The sequence below is a fragment of the Misgurnus anguillicaudatus genome, chromosome 21 (assembly GCF_027580225.2).
Source record: "Misgurnus anguillicaudatus chromosome 21, ASM2758022v2, whole genome shotgun sequence".
Classification (NCBI taxonomy): Eukaryota; Metazoa; Chordata; class Actinopteri; order Cypriniformes; family Cobitidae; genus Misgurnus; species Misgurnus anguillicaudatus.
In genome coordinates this window covers 11454472-11469926 of record NC_073357.2, presented here as the reverse complement: position 1 = coordinate 11469926, position 15455 = coordinate 11454472, and the positions used below count along the sequence as shown (strand labels likewise).

At 40.9% G+C, this 15455-nt stretch overlaps 1 protein-coding gene and 1 long non-coding RNA gene across 3 annotated transcripts; one reads left to right on the top strand and one right to left on the bottom strand.

Moving 5' to 3' along the window:
* Positions 1-5221: 5221 nt before the first annotated feature.
* LOC141353156 (uncharacterized) lies at positions 5222-7829 on the bottom strand. The gene is made up of 2 exons (XM_073859637.1): positions 6914-7829; positions 5222-5886 (listed from the first exon to the last, which is right to left on the bottom strand). Exons 1-2 carry the CDS (start codon positions 7339-7341, stop codon positions 5442-5444), a joined length of 873 nt encoding a protein of 290 aa, XP_073715738.1. The 5' UTR covers positions 7342-7829; the 3' UTR covers positions 5222-5441.
* Positions 7830-13751: 5922 nt separating this feature from the next.
* On the top strand, positions 13752-15455 carry LOC129444506 (uncharacterized). 2 transcript variants are annotated; one of them, XR_012360217.1, is made up of 4 exons: positions 13754-14645; positions 14745-14820; positions 14922-15026; positions 15110-15455. It is a non-coding gene; the product is annotated as an uncharacterized lncRNA (long non-coding RNA). The 2 variants fall into 2 exon arrangements; XR_008644513.2 differs by having other exon boundaries at positions 13752-14645; positions 14922-15455.

Genomic DNA, 15455 nt, shown 5'->3' with positions numbered 1-15455 from the left:
CATCATGGATGGTCCCTGTGTCTATGCAGGAACCACTACAAGGACAGGTGCTTTTGACGCTCTGGATGGGATGTACGTGGCCACAGGGGGTTTAGGTTGAATGGGCCGGTTCACAAACTCTTCCACATCTATCCTGCAAAAATAAATCATACATGCGATGATGAGTTTAATTCATAAGAAATAATGGGTATGACTATCAATTTACATGGTTTGTTGTGTTTAAGTTTAAACCATTCAGCTGATGAATTCAGTTATGTTCACATGTAAGCAATAAGGTATGAGAGGCTGTGCTGTATCGTGAATAAGTAACGGCTGAAGGGGTTGCAGGCACTCCGCTTCGTGTCACTTATTCACGACACAGCACTTGCCTATTGCTTTTATAAAAAAGTTACCACACAAAATTAAAGTTAAAAAATGTGTTAGTGCAACTTTAATGAAGTTATATCAGTAAAAGCATTTCTTCCGCTAGAAAAAATAGTCCCTGACCGTGAACAAGAACGTTCCAATGTGTAATATGCATGAAAGCTCACATAAAAACAACAAACTGATCTCAAACTTTGTCTCATTCTATGTTTATGTTTATACGTTTGGTTGCTAATGGTTTTACAGCTTACCTCCGCTTCTGATCATGCCTTTTTCCAGCTGCATGACATAGGCTCTGGTACTGAACCTGAGGTCGATCTGGAGCTGGAAGGGATTCTGACAGAGTAGGAGCTGCTGGCATTGGTTCTTCTGACAGCACTCGTTGGTGGGGTTTCACCTTTGGCATTACGGTTGCCCTGTAGTTAGCCTTGGCATTCAGATTGGGCAGTTGAGGAGCATCATATCATTCTTGTTGTAGGCCAGCACTGCACTTGCAAGGGCACTCATAAACACCCCATAGTTGGCATGGCTCTGTTTGATGACAACAGCATCCCAGCGTGCAGCCAGTGTCGGATGTCCAGTCGGATCACAGTGCCCTTCTGTGCCCAGTCCCTGAACAGATTCTCCAGGAAGGATGAAGCACTGTCACAATAAAAATTTTCAGCATGTGTTCTTTTTTTTTTTTTTTTTGACAAATATTATCAGGGTATATGTATGTGTTATTACCTACCGACAACAGTTGTTATCTGCATATATGACAGCTGGTGCAGGAGCCCTAGCTCATTCAAAGAGGGCCATCAGACCTTTGGCCATACGTCTGTAGCACCCCTCAGACTCAGCTGCCACCACCACTGTGGTCAAGAACTGGCCCCACTCGTTCAGCACACTGGTGATATACTGCATGGTGCCCTGGCCATCACCATATATCTTCTTAAGGACCTGGAAAACACAAAGCAGAACATTCATTTGATAGTTTCTATCAATAACCTGTCTGCCCAATATAATTGATATGAATTACAATGCATGTACATTTTGTATCCATCACATTTGAACGCTGAACAGTGAGGCCAAAGTCCCTTATTCAAAACAATAGGTTTGCTCAAGTCATTTTAAAGTGACTAAACAAATATTAAGTCTGCTGAACTTCATGAATTTATACAATACACATACCTTTTTTGTGCCATCAATGCAGAGGATTTCTCCAGACATCTTCTCCATCTCCATGATCATGTGCGCACGCCTCAGCACACGGGCACAAGGAAAGGTGTAAGTATCAACAGCTTTGACAAAGGACAGGATGCTCTTCTGAGACGATGCAGATCCATCCATACACTGCAGCTTGGCCTCTCCCTGCCTGTACAGACGGATGCATGGGTACAGGTGTTGTTTTTGGTGGCTGCTCAGATGCTTTTTCACTGAGAAGCTTTTCCCACACACTTCACACACATGTTCCTTTGGAAGATGAAGCTGCATGTGCCGAGTCAGGTTGGACTTCACAGAGAAACTCTTGTCACGCACTTGTGTCCCTCCACATCCATGATTTCTATTTGTTGTAATAAAACAGAAACATATTCAGATTGGTTTCTTCTTTTCAAACTGTACAGGGGACTAAACACTGGAAAACCAGGAGATGCAAAACATGTACACAAGTAACAGTACTGCTAATACTATTACTTAAAGTAGGAGTAAAAAGGTATTTTATTGATGTTATCAGATTTACTTTTTAATGTGATATTTCATATGATTAGCTGAAAGTACAAAAGGTAATGGTTTTATAATTGTAGACTTTATTTTTGCTTGCCTTGTGTTTTCAGTGTTTTAACATGTTATTGACTGTTAATGGATTATCATATTGTACAGTATGTAGTCAGTCAATTCCAACAGGAAAAACTGGCATTAGTAATACTAGCAATAAGTAAAATCTACCTGTATTTGGATAGTAGGTTAGTCTTAATGTCCAGCCCTGATTGTGTTTGGGTATTTCCAAAGTATTTAATTTGAGTAAAATATTACAAAGACTCGAAGAACTGCAGTTTACGATACACGTTAGCAGTTAACTTAGATGGGCGATTATATTTTCTCTATTAAAGCTTTTAAAACTTTAATAACTTTGTAATTACTGCACGTAAATCCACGCGAATCCATACAAAAAACTGTTAGAAAGCATTTATATGAATATACTGGTAAATATACTCGACTTACCTCTTGTTTGCGATCTCAATCAAACGATGATAGTAGTGTTATTAACGTTTGTCACTCGCGTGATGCACTTAATATTCAAAGCAACGGCGCCATCTGATTGGTGGGTTGAGGAAGCGGCCTGCTCAACAGAGCTCAGTGATTGGTTGGTTGAGCAGCTCAACTTGCTCAACGGCGCTCAATGATTGGTCGGCATAGGGACTTGGAGGAGAGAACGCCTGGGAATACCAGGTGCTGTAAGCATTTAATTATTTATTTAATTTAATATTTAATTATTTATTCATATAATTTTTTCCAGAAATGCATCCTTTCTGTAAGCGTTCGCCGATGGCATGGCGTTGCCACATTAGTCTTGAAGTGGCTCTCGAATCGAGTCAGCGCTCGCTTACGACCACACCACCCTGAGCACGCCCGCTCTCGTCTGATCTCGGAAGCCAAGCAGGGTCGGGCCTGGTTAGTAGCCTACTTGGATTGGAGACTGCCTGGGAATGGCTCATGACCCCCGCAAGTCCCTATCCTGGGTCCCGATCACCTTGGAAAAATCCAAGTAAACAGATCAGCAAGACGTTGGAGGGAGGAGATGTGGTAGTTTTGGGAGGGGCCAAATAGAGGGGAGTGGCTAAATGGAAAGCGAGTCCAATGTTTTCTTACTTCAGGACATCAATACTAAGTTTATGTTCTTTTTATGTTTTTATGTTTTTTGTGAGTAAGACTATGAAGACTAGAATCTAAATGTAAATGTCTAAACTTGAATGTTTTAATAAGTATAATATGATGTCTGTCACGTAATGTAACAAACATAATGCTTCAATTAAAACAATAAAAAACAAGCCATGTAACAAATGTTTTCGCACATATCTATGTGAAGTATGAATGTATGCACTTTATATATAAACGTGAAACAATATTTGCAAGATCACTGAAAAAATCTAAGAAACTATAGTAGGCTACTTGAACAAAGTGTAATTTGCTCATATCTGAGATATTATTTACTCTATATGCCCTATTCACCCTCTAGGGAGCATGAAAAAATTTACACATAAAACGGCCTTAATGGAATTTTAGAAAATCTTTACCATACTGGTAAGTAATTCAGGCTCTGTTATACTCAATACAGTTTCATGTGACAGTCTTTACCTCTATTAAGTGGACAAATGGGGAACAAGAGAAAGGAATCATATTTGGAAACATTCTTTTTTTATTTGTTCAACAATATATATCTACATAAATAAATAAACAACACAATAATAATAACAATAACACAGGTAACAATGTAAACAGAATTGAATTAACATTAATTATTAAAGGGGACATTCCATGAAAATCAGACTTTTTCCATGTTTAAGTGCTATAATCAGGTCCCCAGTGCTTCTACCAACCCAGAAAACATGAAAAATAGCAACCCTGTAACTTTGTTTTGGTAAGGCTCTCTCTGCAAGCATGTGAATAAATAGGTCATGCGGATTTCGCTCCCCGCATGACGTAGCTAAGGGATCTCATTATAATGATACCGCCCCTTCAACTGCGCTATCCAACCATGATGCTACCTCGAGTGAGAGTGACCGAGAGAAAGTATGACTGACAGCACGACGCGTTTGTATTCCATCAAACACAAACAGTATCCTACAATCTTAAAACTTGTAGTTTTAATAATCTTTCTAAAGATTGAATTAACGTTCTAAAGGATTAACGTTACCTTAGTGCAAGAGAGAGAGAGAGAGAGAGAGAGCGAGTGAGCGAACGAACGAGAGAGAGAGCAACGCGACGGTTTGCTTTCAAGTAAGTTATGTTGTTTAATATGTTTCTCTGAAGTTTATATAAATGAACACGAGGATTAATGCACTGCACGAGACAGAGTGAGTGAACAACGCGTGTTCACTATCATACACAATAAGTAAATATGTTGTTTAATGTTTCTCTCAAGTTTCAAATGAATGAGGAGTTACAAAATAGATGAGAGACTGACAGAAACGCGAATGTGTTCAATATGTGTACACAATAAACTTAAACATGTCGTTTGATCTGTTTCTCTAAAGTTTAAGCATTAAACGTGTTGTTTTATTACAGATCATTTAAATGTGCATGTGGTTTGGTCAAAAAGTAAACTTCTGAGTGTTTGTGGAAGTTTTAATAGGCTACAGATCATTTAAATGTGCATGTGGTTTGGTCAAAAAGTAAACTTCTGAGTGTTTGTGGAAGTGTAATTTATTGTGACATGCTGAAAATCATTGTTCCCGTTTAAAACACTATGAGACCTTTATAGTCTTTATTTTTATTCCACAATGTTCCCCATCTGCTGATAAACATGTATTTAATATGCATAAAACAGATAATTGACTTTTTAAACATGTTCAAATATATAATGCTTAACATCGCTCACTAACTTCTTTCGTGAGAGAATCTCCCTCGATGCTCTGCCTACAGCGCCAGCACTTGAGACTCCGCCCACCTGAGCAGCTCATTTGGATTTAAAGGGATACACACAAAAACGGTGCATTTTTGCTCAGCCCCATAAAGTGCCTATTTTAACATGCCATAATAAATTACCTATATGGTATTTTGAGCTAAAACTTCACATATGTACTCAAGGGACATCAAAGATTTATTTAATATCTTAAAAACGTCTTCTGGAATGTCCCCTTTAAGTAATTTAGCAGAAAATAGCTAAATAGGTACTATAAGTTATTATTTACAGGATTCTTATTAAGATTTATACATGTACACATTGAACAATATACAATATACATACAATCAGTGCATTCCATTAATGGAATACTTTTAAAAGTAATTTTCCCCAATACTGTGTACAATATATAAAAGGGGATGAGGTAAACTAGGTCTAATCCAGGTATTCTGATTTGGGGGATGTAGTTGGCTCTCTAATTGTTATTTTTCTTCTTTTTTAGTTCCTCATCAACTACACTTTTGAAGTGTTCAAAACTGTTGAACACAACACCTTCAAAACCTGAAGTGGTGGACTTCCTAGTTGCTGGGCAATAGGTAAATATTTTTTGGCTACTTTCAGCAGCCTTGTCTTTGGATGGCGTGTATCTCTTACGCTGCCCACCACACTGGGGTACATGGCAGGCCCCACAAGGCTTTGTGGATTTATGAGGCTTCATTGGTTTGGATGTCAGCGCAGGAGGCGGTGTGAAAGGTATGACCCCTTGACTGCTGGATGCCCCACAGAGCATCATGGATGGTCCCTGTGGCTGTGCAGGAACCACTACAAGGACAGGTGCATTTGACGCTCTGGGTGGGATGTACGTGGCCACAGGGGGTTTAGGTTGAATGGGCCGGTTCGCAAACTCTTCCACATCTATCCTGCAAAAATAAATCATACATGCGATGATGAGTATAATTCATGAGAAATAATGGGTATGACTATCAATTTACATGGTTTGTTGTGTTTAAGTTTAAACCATTCAGCTGATGAATTCAGATATGTTCACATGTAAGCAATAAGGTATGAGAGGCTGTGCTGTATCGTGAATAAGTAACGGCTGAAGCACTTGCCTCAAGTACCTTATTGCTTTTATAAAACGGTTACCACACAATATTAAAGTAAAAAAATGTATTAGTGCAACTTTCTAGCCTAGAAATCTAGACGCACCCTAGCGGCCGCAAAATATATTTGCTGCCAGGGTTTAGTCTAGGCACTCACAATACACTTAACAGCTCCAAAAACCAAAATTTGGTCAGGCCAATCACATCGTGTGTAGCGTCTGTGGGGCGGGCTTAACATTATGACGACAGAGCTGCCTGCAACGGTTCCTACTTGAAAACAAAGAATGGCTGCTGCTGCTGGCGAACAGCTTTCTTTTGAAGCGGCTTTGGCCGCGACTCTGGAGGACTTAGACTTATGTTTTTCTTTGAGTGAAGAGCAAATAACCCTACTGAAGTCCTTTTTAAGCAAGAAAGATGTGTTTGGAGTTTTGCCGACTGGTTACGGTAAAAGTTTGATATACCAATTAGCTCCACTGAAACGCATGGGACTCATACGTCACCTTCTTCGTTGCTCTGATTGGTCATAGCGCTATCCTATTGCGTGCAGAGGCATTTTGAGGGACAACCTTATATCCCGCCCCTTGCATTGAGCCATTTGTGTGAAGAGTTGCCAGACCTTACATCTTGATGTAGGTCTGGCTAACCAGGCTAGCAACTTTCATGAAGTTAAATCAGTAAAAGCATTTCTTCTGCTAGAAAAAAATAGTCCCTGACCATGAACAACAATGTTCCAATATGTGTAATATGCATGAAAGCTCAAATAAAAACAACAAACTGATCTCAAACTTTGTCTCATTCTATGTTTATGTTTATACGTGTGGTTGCTAAGGGTTTTACAGCTTACCTCCGCTTCTGACCATGCCTTTTCCCAGCTGCATGACATAGGCTCTGGTACTGAACCTGAGGTCGATCTGGAGCTGGAAGGGATTCTGGCAGAGTAGGAGCTGCTGGCATTGGCTCTTCTGACAGCACTCTTTGGTGGGGTTTTACCTTTGGCATTACGGTTGCCCTGTAGTTAGCCTTCTTCTCTTCCCGTGCCATGAATGTAGAGATGGACTTGGCATTCAGATTGGGCAGAGGAATGGAGAGACCATTAAGAATGGGATCGTCTCTGACTCGGTTTACAATCCTTTTATACTGGCCCTTGATTGCATTGGTGATTTTAGTGGGGGAGGTGAGACGACTGGCAGGTGGCCAGTTTTTCAGCATCTTAATAACGAGGTAACACAGACGACTATCCTCAGTCACCTGGGTTGCCTGAGGGTACCTCATCCAAGAAAACTTTGTCTTCTGTGCGGCTCTGCTCTCAGGTGTATCAGCTCCCAAGCATCTGCCAAACAGGGTGTAACCCCACCTAGACTCATACCTTTTTACAAAGTTGGCTGCTACCTGTCATGCTCATGCAGTGCAGCGACTGCAGTGGCAATCTTCAGCCTTAGGTCAGCTGGCACTAGGTGACGGTCACTGTCGTCTGCCAGTTCTAAAAGGAGCAGGGCCAAGGTGTCCACTTCCTCCAGCCCAGGAAGATGCAGATGGCTCTGGGTCATCAGCACATCCTGCATAGCAGGACTGTCCTCCTCCTCCACCTGTTCTGATTGAGTGAGGATGACGTCCATAGGATCCTCCTCTGACTCTACACCCATGTCCACACCCTCATCTGTCGGCTTGTCCTCACTTTGTTCAGCTGTCTCCTCTTCTTCACGGGACTGCTCTTCCTCAACTGCAAATATGTAACACAGTCTCACACCCATGGCGTCAATATTTTTTGACGAACTGGGGACTTAAATACTATTAGGTACGCGAAATTAAACAGTTGTCACCTGGCATTGGGGTTAGGGTTAGGTTTGGGTAGGGATGTCATTATGTAAATCTAACCCTAAACCGACGCGAAAATGGTAGAAAATGGTTAGAAAATAGGAAAGAGAATGCAACGGACTTAATAGTATTGAAGTCCCCAGTTTGTCAAAAAATGACGCGAAAGGTATACCCTCCGCGTCAACATATTGACGCATGGTCAAGTGTCGTCAAATATTGACGCCATGGGGTGAGACTGGGTTGAAATATGTAATGTACTAATCACCAGTGGGTCTAGGCAGTTACAACAACTAACAGTAGACTAATACAAAATGGCAATCCTGCAGTTCATTTGTTTCATAATATGTAAAATAAAACTACATCTTGCATACTTGTCATGGATAGAATATGCATCATATTTATAGGTATTTGATCACTTAGGGCCAGATTTCCTAAACAGGGCAAATTAGCATGCAAGCGCAACTCCAAAATTGTGTGAATCATTTAAATATTCTCCTCCCAAAATGTTTGTGTCTGAAAGGGAAACTCCTAGAAATGCATATGCAATAAGATCAGTCGCAAAAAGAACTAAACTCTAACCCTTTTAGCACTAATGATCCACTGCGCGTCTTTAGTAACTCCTGACATCGCTATTTACTGCCAAAATGATGGTTTGTGCTGGTGCACGCAGTTAGTAAATCTGGCCCTTAGTATGTATTTATATTGTTATAATGCAAGATTGTGTACCTTGCTGGGCATAGTAATCCCTTGCAGTAAAGCTGGTTGACTGGCACATGGCATACTCTACTCCAAGGAGCTCCACCTCGTCTGGGTCCTTGTATACAGCAGGGTAGGGCATAGGAGCAGCAAAGTTAGGCTCGAGGACATGCTCTTTACCGAAGAGCACCTCAGCCTGCTGATTCATGCGCTGAATCTGCTGCGAGTCCGTACACCACGTCTGCCTGCCATGACCACCAGCAACACGGAGTGATTCCATGCGGTTGTTCCACTGCACAGCAAATGCAATCAGATACACCTGAAAGACATGACCATTCATGTATGATTGTACATCAGAAAGTAATTTTGATTACAAAGTGGGCATCGCCCAGCAGCATGACATACAATTAGTCTTTTTTACACAATAGGCTATTTTGTGTGTGTGCATCTCATACACCCAGTTGATGCTATGTGAACAGCATAGAGCTCACACACGCACAGGAAATGAGGGTAGCGCAAAAGCATGGAGGATGCAGGTAAAATATGCCTATGAACAATGACATGAAATCAATAGTTTTTTAAATATTAAAGCTGTTTATACTTACTTGGAATGGCATAACTCCACATCTCTGTGAGGGAATGGCATTGTACTTGTTCAGGGAGACCCCATTCAGCACCACAACCTTCACTGACACGTACAGCTGTATGCCAGGGGGGTCCTTTAAAACATACGTTGCTTTATTATTATGGTGTCTGTGAGTTTGTATGATTTTACAATGATTAGTTCAAAATAGTGTGTTCAAAGTAGTGTTTACCCACCTGCATACAACTTAGATGCTTGCTTGCAATTGCCCAATGAGAATCCACTGCCTGTGCTGATTTGAACAGGTGGATTCCATCAATGTCCAGGCCTGCAGGTCCCTTGAACTCCGTAATGATGGACTCAATTGCTGAAGCTGTCTCCTGTAACAATCATTCCAATTTATTTAATAGAGTTATATCGCTTAAAATGTGAAATTATTTCAATAATTAAAAGTATTTCCCAAAAAGAAAAATAGTATTGTGAGAACTTAGTTAATTTTAGTGAAGTATGTTTTCAGCTTTTTATACATAAAGATTGTACATGGATTAATATTACACTTTACCTTAACGCCACGGGTGATCCGTCTTACATAGGACCTGATTTGATGAGGTTTAAGGAAGGCTATCATGTCCTCGTCTGAAAGTTTGGCGTACAACTCCTGGTTGCCCTTCCTGACTGCCTGGATTAGGAGCATCATATCGCTCTTGTTGTAGGCCAGCACTGCACCTGCAGGGCACTCATGAACACCCCATACTTGGCATGGCTCTGTTTAATGACAACAGCATCCCAGCGGTGCAGCCAGTGTCGGATGTCCAGTCTGATCACAGTGCCCTTCTGCACCCAGTCCCTGAACAGATTCTCCAGGAAGGACGAACCACTGTCACTGAGACAATACAAATTTTCAGCATGTGTTCTTTGTTTTTTTTAACATTAAATGAATGACAAATATTATCAGGGTATACGTATGTGTTATTACCTACTGACAACAGTTGTTATCTGCATATATGACAGCTGGTGCAGGAGCCCTAGCTCGTTCAAAGCGGGCCATCAGACCTTTGGCCATACGTCTGTAGCACCCCTCAGACTCAGCTGCCACCACCACTGTGGTCAAAAACTGGCCCCACTCGTTCAGCACACTGGTTATATACTGCATGGTGCCCTGGCCATCACCATATATCTTCTTAAGGACCTGAAAAAACAGAAAGCAGAACATCAATTTGATAGTTTCTATCAATAACCTGTCTGCCCAATATAATTTATATGAATTACAATGCATGTACATTTTGTATCCTCCACATTTGAATGCTGAACAGTGAGGCTTAAGTCCCTTATTCAAAACAATAGGTTGGCTCAAGTCATTTTAAAGTGACTAAATAAATATTAAGTTTGCTTAACTTCATGAATTGATAGAATACACATACCTTTTTTGTGCCATCAATGCAGAGGATTTCTCCAGTAACACTGAGGATTGAGGCTCTGTACACAGACATCTTTTCCATCTCCATGATCATGTGCGCACGCCTCAGCACACGGGCATAGGGAAGGGGAGACCGGGGCAGAGGAGGGGTGTAAGTACCAGCAGCCTTGACAAAGGACAGGATGCTCTTCTGAGACGATGCAGATCCAGCTGTGTGGGCTTCATAAAGCAGAGTCTGGTACAGGTCACGGCGCTCCACATACCACTCATCATGTCCCTGCTGCAGCAGTCTCTGGACTTTGTTCATGGACACACTGTTGACCCTGTCATTCAGAAGAGTAACCACGCCTTTGTCAATAGCACGCTTCCCACACAGTATGGCAGGAAACATGCTTCTGATGGCTGGGGCCAAGTTCATCAGAATCTTGGGACTATGTGCCAGCCAAATGTACTGCTGAACATGATGACTGTCCTCATCTTCACTGTCTGCGTCACCATGTGTCTTACTCACTGCCCGCCTCATCTTTTCACAATGTGAACACTTCAGCTTCTCCGTCAACAGGGTGTAATTGTACTTCATCCCACACACTTGCCTAGCATAACTACCAAAGCCTTTCTTCTCAAGGTATTCATTTGGTGGTGCAGGGCAGTTGGAGCTAGGGCAGCGGATCTTGGCTTGCATCACACCAACTGGGCGCCAGAAGAAGACAGGGGTTGTGAAAAAGGCCATCATGTTGGGCAGTCCTCCCTTGACAGAAGTAGGAATTGGGGGTGGGTGGAACTCCATCTTCTCCTTTAAAAGCCTTCTCTCCACAATCTCTCCTTTTCTTGTACTTTGAAATATGATGAGACGTATGGTCTGTTTGAGAGGCCTTCAGCCACTTGATGTTAGGAGGAGCTATACCATTGGCTTGTGTAGATGGAGGTGGATGCTCCCAGTATTTCTGCCAGCCCTCTCGCAAGATGCCACGGGTTTCTGAGGCAGAGGTGTCTACAGGGGAAGAAGGTCTTCCCTGAGATGTGCTGAGGCTGTGGGAAGAGTCCTGACTCACAGCCGGTGTGAGCTCTCCCCAGGTGGTCAGTTGTGTGGAGACCGCTACCTCAGACTCTTCAAGGACAGTCTCTGTAGAAAAAATCAGACAAAATGTATTGAGCACATTGCTTAAGATGTGAATATAATGACACACAAACATTATCACAATAAACAAAGTTTGTTTCTATTTTCCATGTTATCAGATCTTATTTTAGATAACACAAATTATATTTGATATAAACATTTTAGTATAGAGCTGCTACAAAAAATATAGGCTTGTATATAGTTTTTTTATATATATTTAAACATATCACATCTACAAATTAAATAGATTTAATGTCTAAATGCTTTGTTGGCATTTAGATAACACATACAAAAATCAGTTACACTAAAAAAGGGCAGCTAGCTTGATAATATCCCTCACCCTGCTGAAAATTAAAGTGAAATACTAAACCTACTGTCATCATTATCAGTGCCATAAAATGTGTGATATTTCGGCAGTGTATTTAGTCAGATGTTTGAAATACATCAGTAAGAAAATGTTATATGAATTTTAAAATAAGAGTTATGGTGTGTTAAATGTTAATTACCAGCAGCTGCCAACAATTCAGCATCACTGGCATAGTCAGGATCCTGCTGTGCTGGAACTTTGAAACTGTAGATTCAGCCTTCTTTCCCTTGTCTTTCCTTGACTCCTGTTCATGCAGAAAATAAAGGAATTGTAGAAAACACATAAGAAGTTGTATTGTACCACTGTACCACATAAGCACAAGTACTTACACTGTTACCACTTCCTATGTCTAAAACACAAGCTTTTGTGCAGAGTAAACATTGATGATTTTACTATTGAAGGTGCAATACATGTGCCTAACTGATTTACAAATGCACACATTTTTTTATAAACAAAACCATAAATATAATTTAATCCCAGTTAAAAGGTCAAAGTTACCTCCAAGCGTTTGTCAAGATGAAAGGTGACAGGCGGGAACTCTCTGGCATACTGCAGCAATCGCTCCTTTTGCCACTTAAGGAGATCGTTCTGCTCACCCTTCTGGCAATATTCAGACAGCAGCCATATGACCCAGCCCACATCATTTTCAAGCAACCACCTGAAAGACTGTCCTGCATATTTGCCGAATGTGACAACTAGCTGGCCTTTCCACATTTCCCCTCCAGCTTCCTTTGCAGCAGCCTCCGCCTTTTCAGAATTCAGACAGCTGGGGTCTACTGCTTTGCTGGGGGCCATTGCCACACTCTTAGCTGCATCCGTACACTGCAGCTTGGCCTCTCCCTGTCTGTACAGACGGATGCATGGGTACAGGTGCTGTTTTTGGTGGCTGCTCAGCTGCTGTTTCAGTGCGAAGCTTTTCCCACACACTTCACACACATGTTCCTTTGGACCATGAAGCTGCATGTGCCGAGTCAGGTTGGACTTCACAGAGAAACTCTTGTCACAAACACTGCACTTGTGTCCCTCCACATCCATGATTTCTATCTGTTGTAATAAAACAGAAACAGATTCAGATTAGTTTTTTCTTTTCAAACTGTACAGGGGACTAAACACTTGAAAACCAGGAGATGCAAAACATGTAAACAAGTAACAGTTCTGCTAATACTATTACTTAAAGTAGAACTAAAAAGGTATTTTGTAAAATAATAATCATAAAAAATACTACACAAGTACTGAGTAATCTTTATTGATGTTATCTGATTTACATTTTAATGTGATATTTCATATGATTAGCTGAAAGTTCAAAAGGTAATGGTTTTATAATTGTAGACTATATTTTTGCTTGCCTTGTGTTGTCAGTGTTTTAACATGTTATTGACTGTTAATGGCTTATCAGTTACTATATGTTATTGACTGTTAATGGCTTATAAGTTACTATGAGACAAAATAGTTTAGATTAGTGGAGATAGCCGGACAAAACAGGCCTAAACTAGTCTTAATGTCCAGCCCTGATTGTGTTTGGGTATTTCCAAAGTATTTAATTTGAGTAAAATATTACAAAGACTCGAAGAACTGCAGTTTACGATACACGTTAGCAGTTAACTTAGATGGGCGATCATATTTTCTCTATTAAAGCTTTTAAAACTTTAATAACTTTGTAATTACTGCACGTAAATCCACACAAATCCATACAAAAAGCGGTTAGAAAGCATTTATATGAATATACTGGTAAATATACTGGACTTACCTCTTGTTTGCTGTAACCGATGAACTCAATCAACTGATGATGGTAGTGTTATTTACGCTTGTCACTCACATGATGCACTTAATATTCAAAGCATCGGCGCCATCCGATTGGTGGGTTGAGGAAGAGACCTGCTCAACAGAGCTCAGTGATTGGTTGGTTGAGCAGCTCAACCTGCTCAACGGCGCTCAATGATTGGTCGGCATAGGGACTTGGAGGAGAGAACGCCTGGGAATACCAGGTGCTGTAAGCATTTAATTATTTATTTAATTATTTATTGATATAATTTTTTTCCATAATTGCATCCTTTCTGTAAGCGTTTGCCGATGGCATGGCGTTGCCACATTAGTCTTGAAGTGGCTCTCGAATCGAGTCAGCGCTCGCTTACAGCCACACCACCCTGAGGGCGCTAGAGAGCGATTAGGAAGTGTTTGGCTGCAGTTGGGAGAGAAAGGCTCTCCACATGTTTATGATTTATTTATTTTTTGTTTGTTTTGAATAGTATTTTGAGTTAGTATTATTTAAGTTTATTTGTTATTTTTTCAAATATTGAAAAATATTTTTCCAACAGTGTGTAGTGGGTAGGGTGGCTGAGATGGGAAGTGCAGCATTAAGATCGGCCCACTGGCGCTGATTAGTGGGATCAGGTGGCATCAGTGGCTTTCCCTTTAAAAGTGGAGCAAGATGAAGACGGAATGATAATAGTACGGTGTGTGTTGAGGAGTGAGGCTCTTGGAAGATAAGCTGTGTAAACTGGAGAACCTCGGTTTGGTGTGTGGTATTTAAACTTAGCTCGCATAATAACGAGTAGTGGATCAAGACTGGGTTCGCATTAACGTAAGTGTACATACTTTTCTCAGATGTGCATCTATGGGTCGTAAACGCCAAATGCATTCTCGTTGAGTAATAGTTAATGCGCTGTATTGTTGTTTGCAGCTCGGCCTGGGGTCTGTGTATTTAAATATTTGCTTGCATAATAGCGAGTAGTGGATCGAGACGTGCTCGCAGTAACGTAAGTGTACATGCTTTTCCCAGATGTGCATTTATGGTTTGTAAACGCTAAACGCATTTCCCATTGTGTAATATTTAATGCGGTGCTCTGTTTGTTTGTAGCTCGGGCTGGCGTGGTGGCCAGTAAATGGTACACGCAGCTGCGCTGTTTACAGAAACCTTGCTCTCTTACTAGCGAGTAGTGGAATGGTGCGGGTTTGCAGTAATGTAAGTGTATGCTCCTTTTCGTTTATATGTAAGATGTGGTGGTTTAGCTCTGACCATGCTTATTTGATATGGTCTGGGGATAGAAGTACCGCTGCCGTGGTGAGGGTGTGTGCACAGCTATCAGTCATCTACACCGGTAAAAACTCATTTGCTGTATCGTTCATCTAGGCTGGTCTCAAAACCGTAAGTTCATTTAATTTCTTTGTTATAGTCTTCTCAAAAGAAATTTAGGATTGTTTTAAATTGTTAATTATAGTAAAATGTCATGATGTTCTATAAATGCTATAAATTATTTATGCTTGCAGGAGGATTACCGTCGTCTGTTCAACTAGCCACTGTTTTTCCTGTGCGTAATTCTTTTGATTAATTGTTTTTTTATTTGGTGTGTGCCCTTGAAGTCTGCCATATTTTGGTAAGGCTGATTGGGAA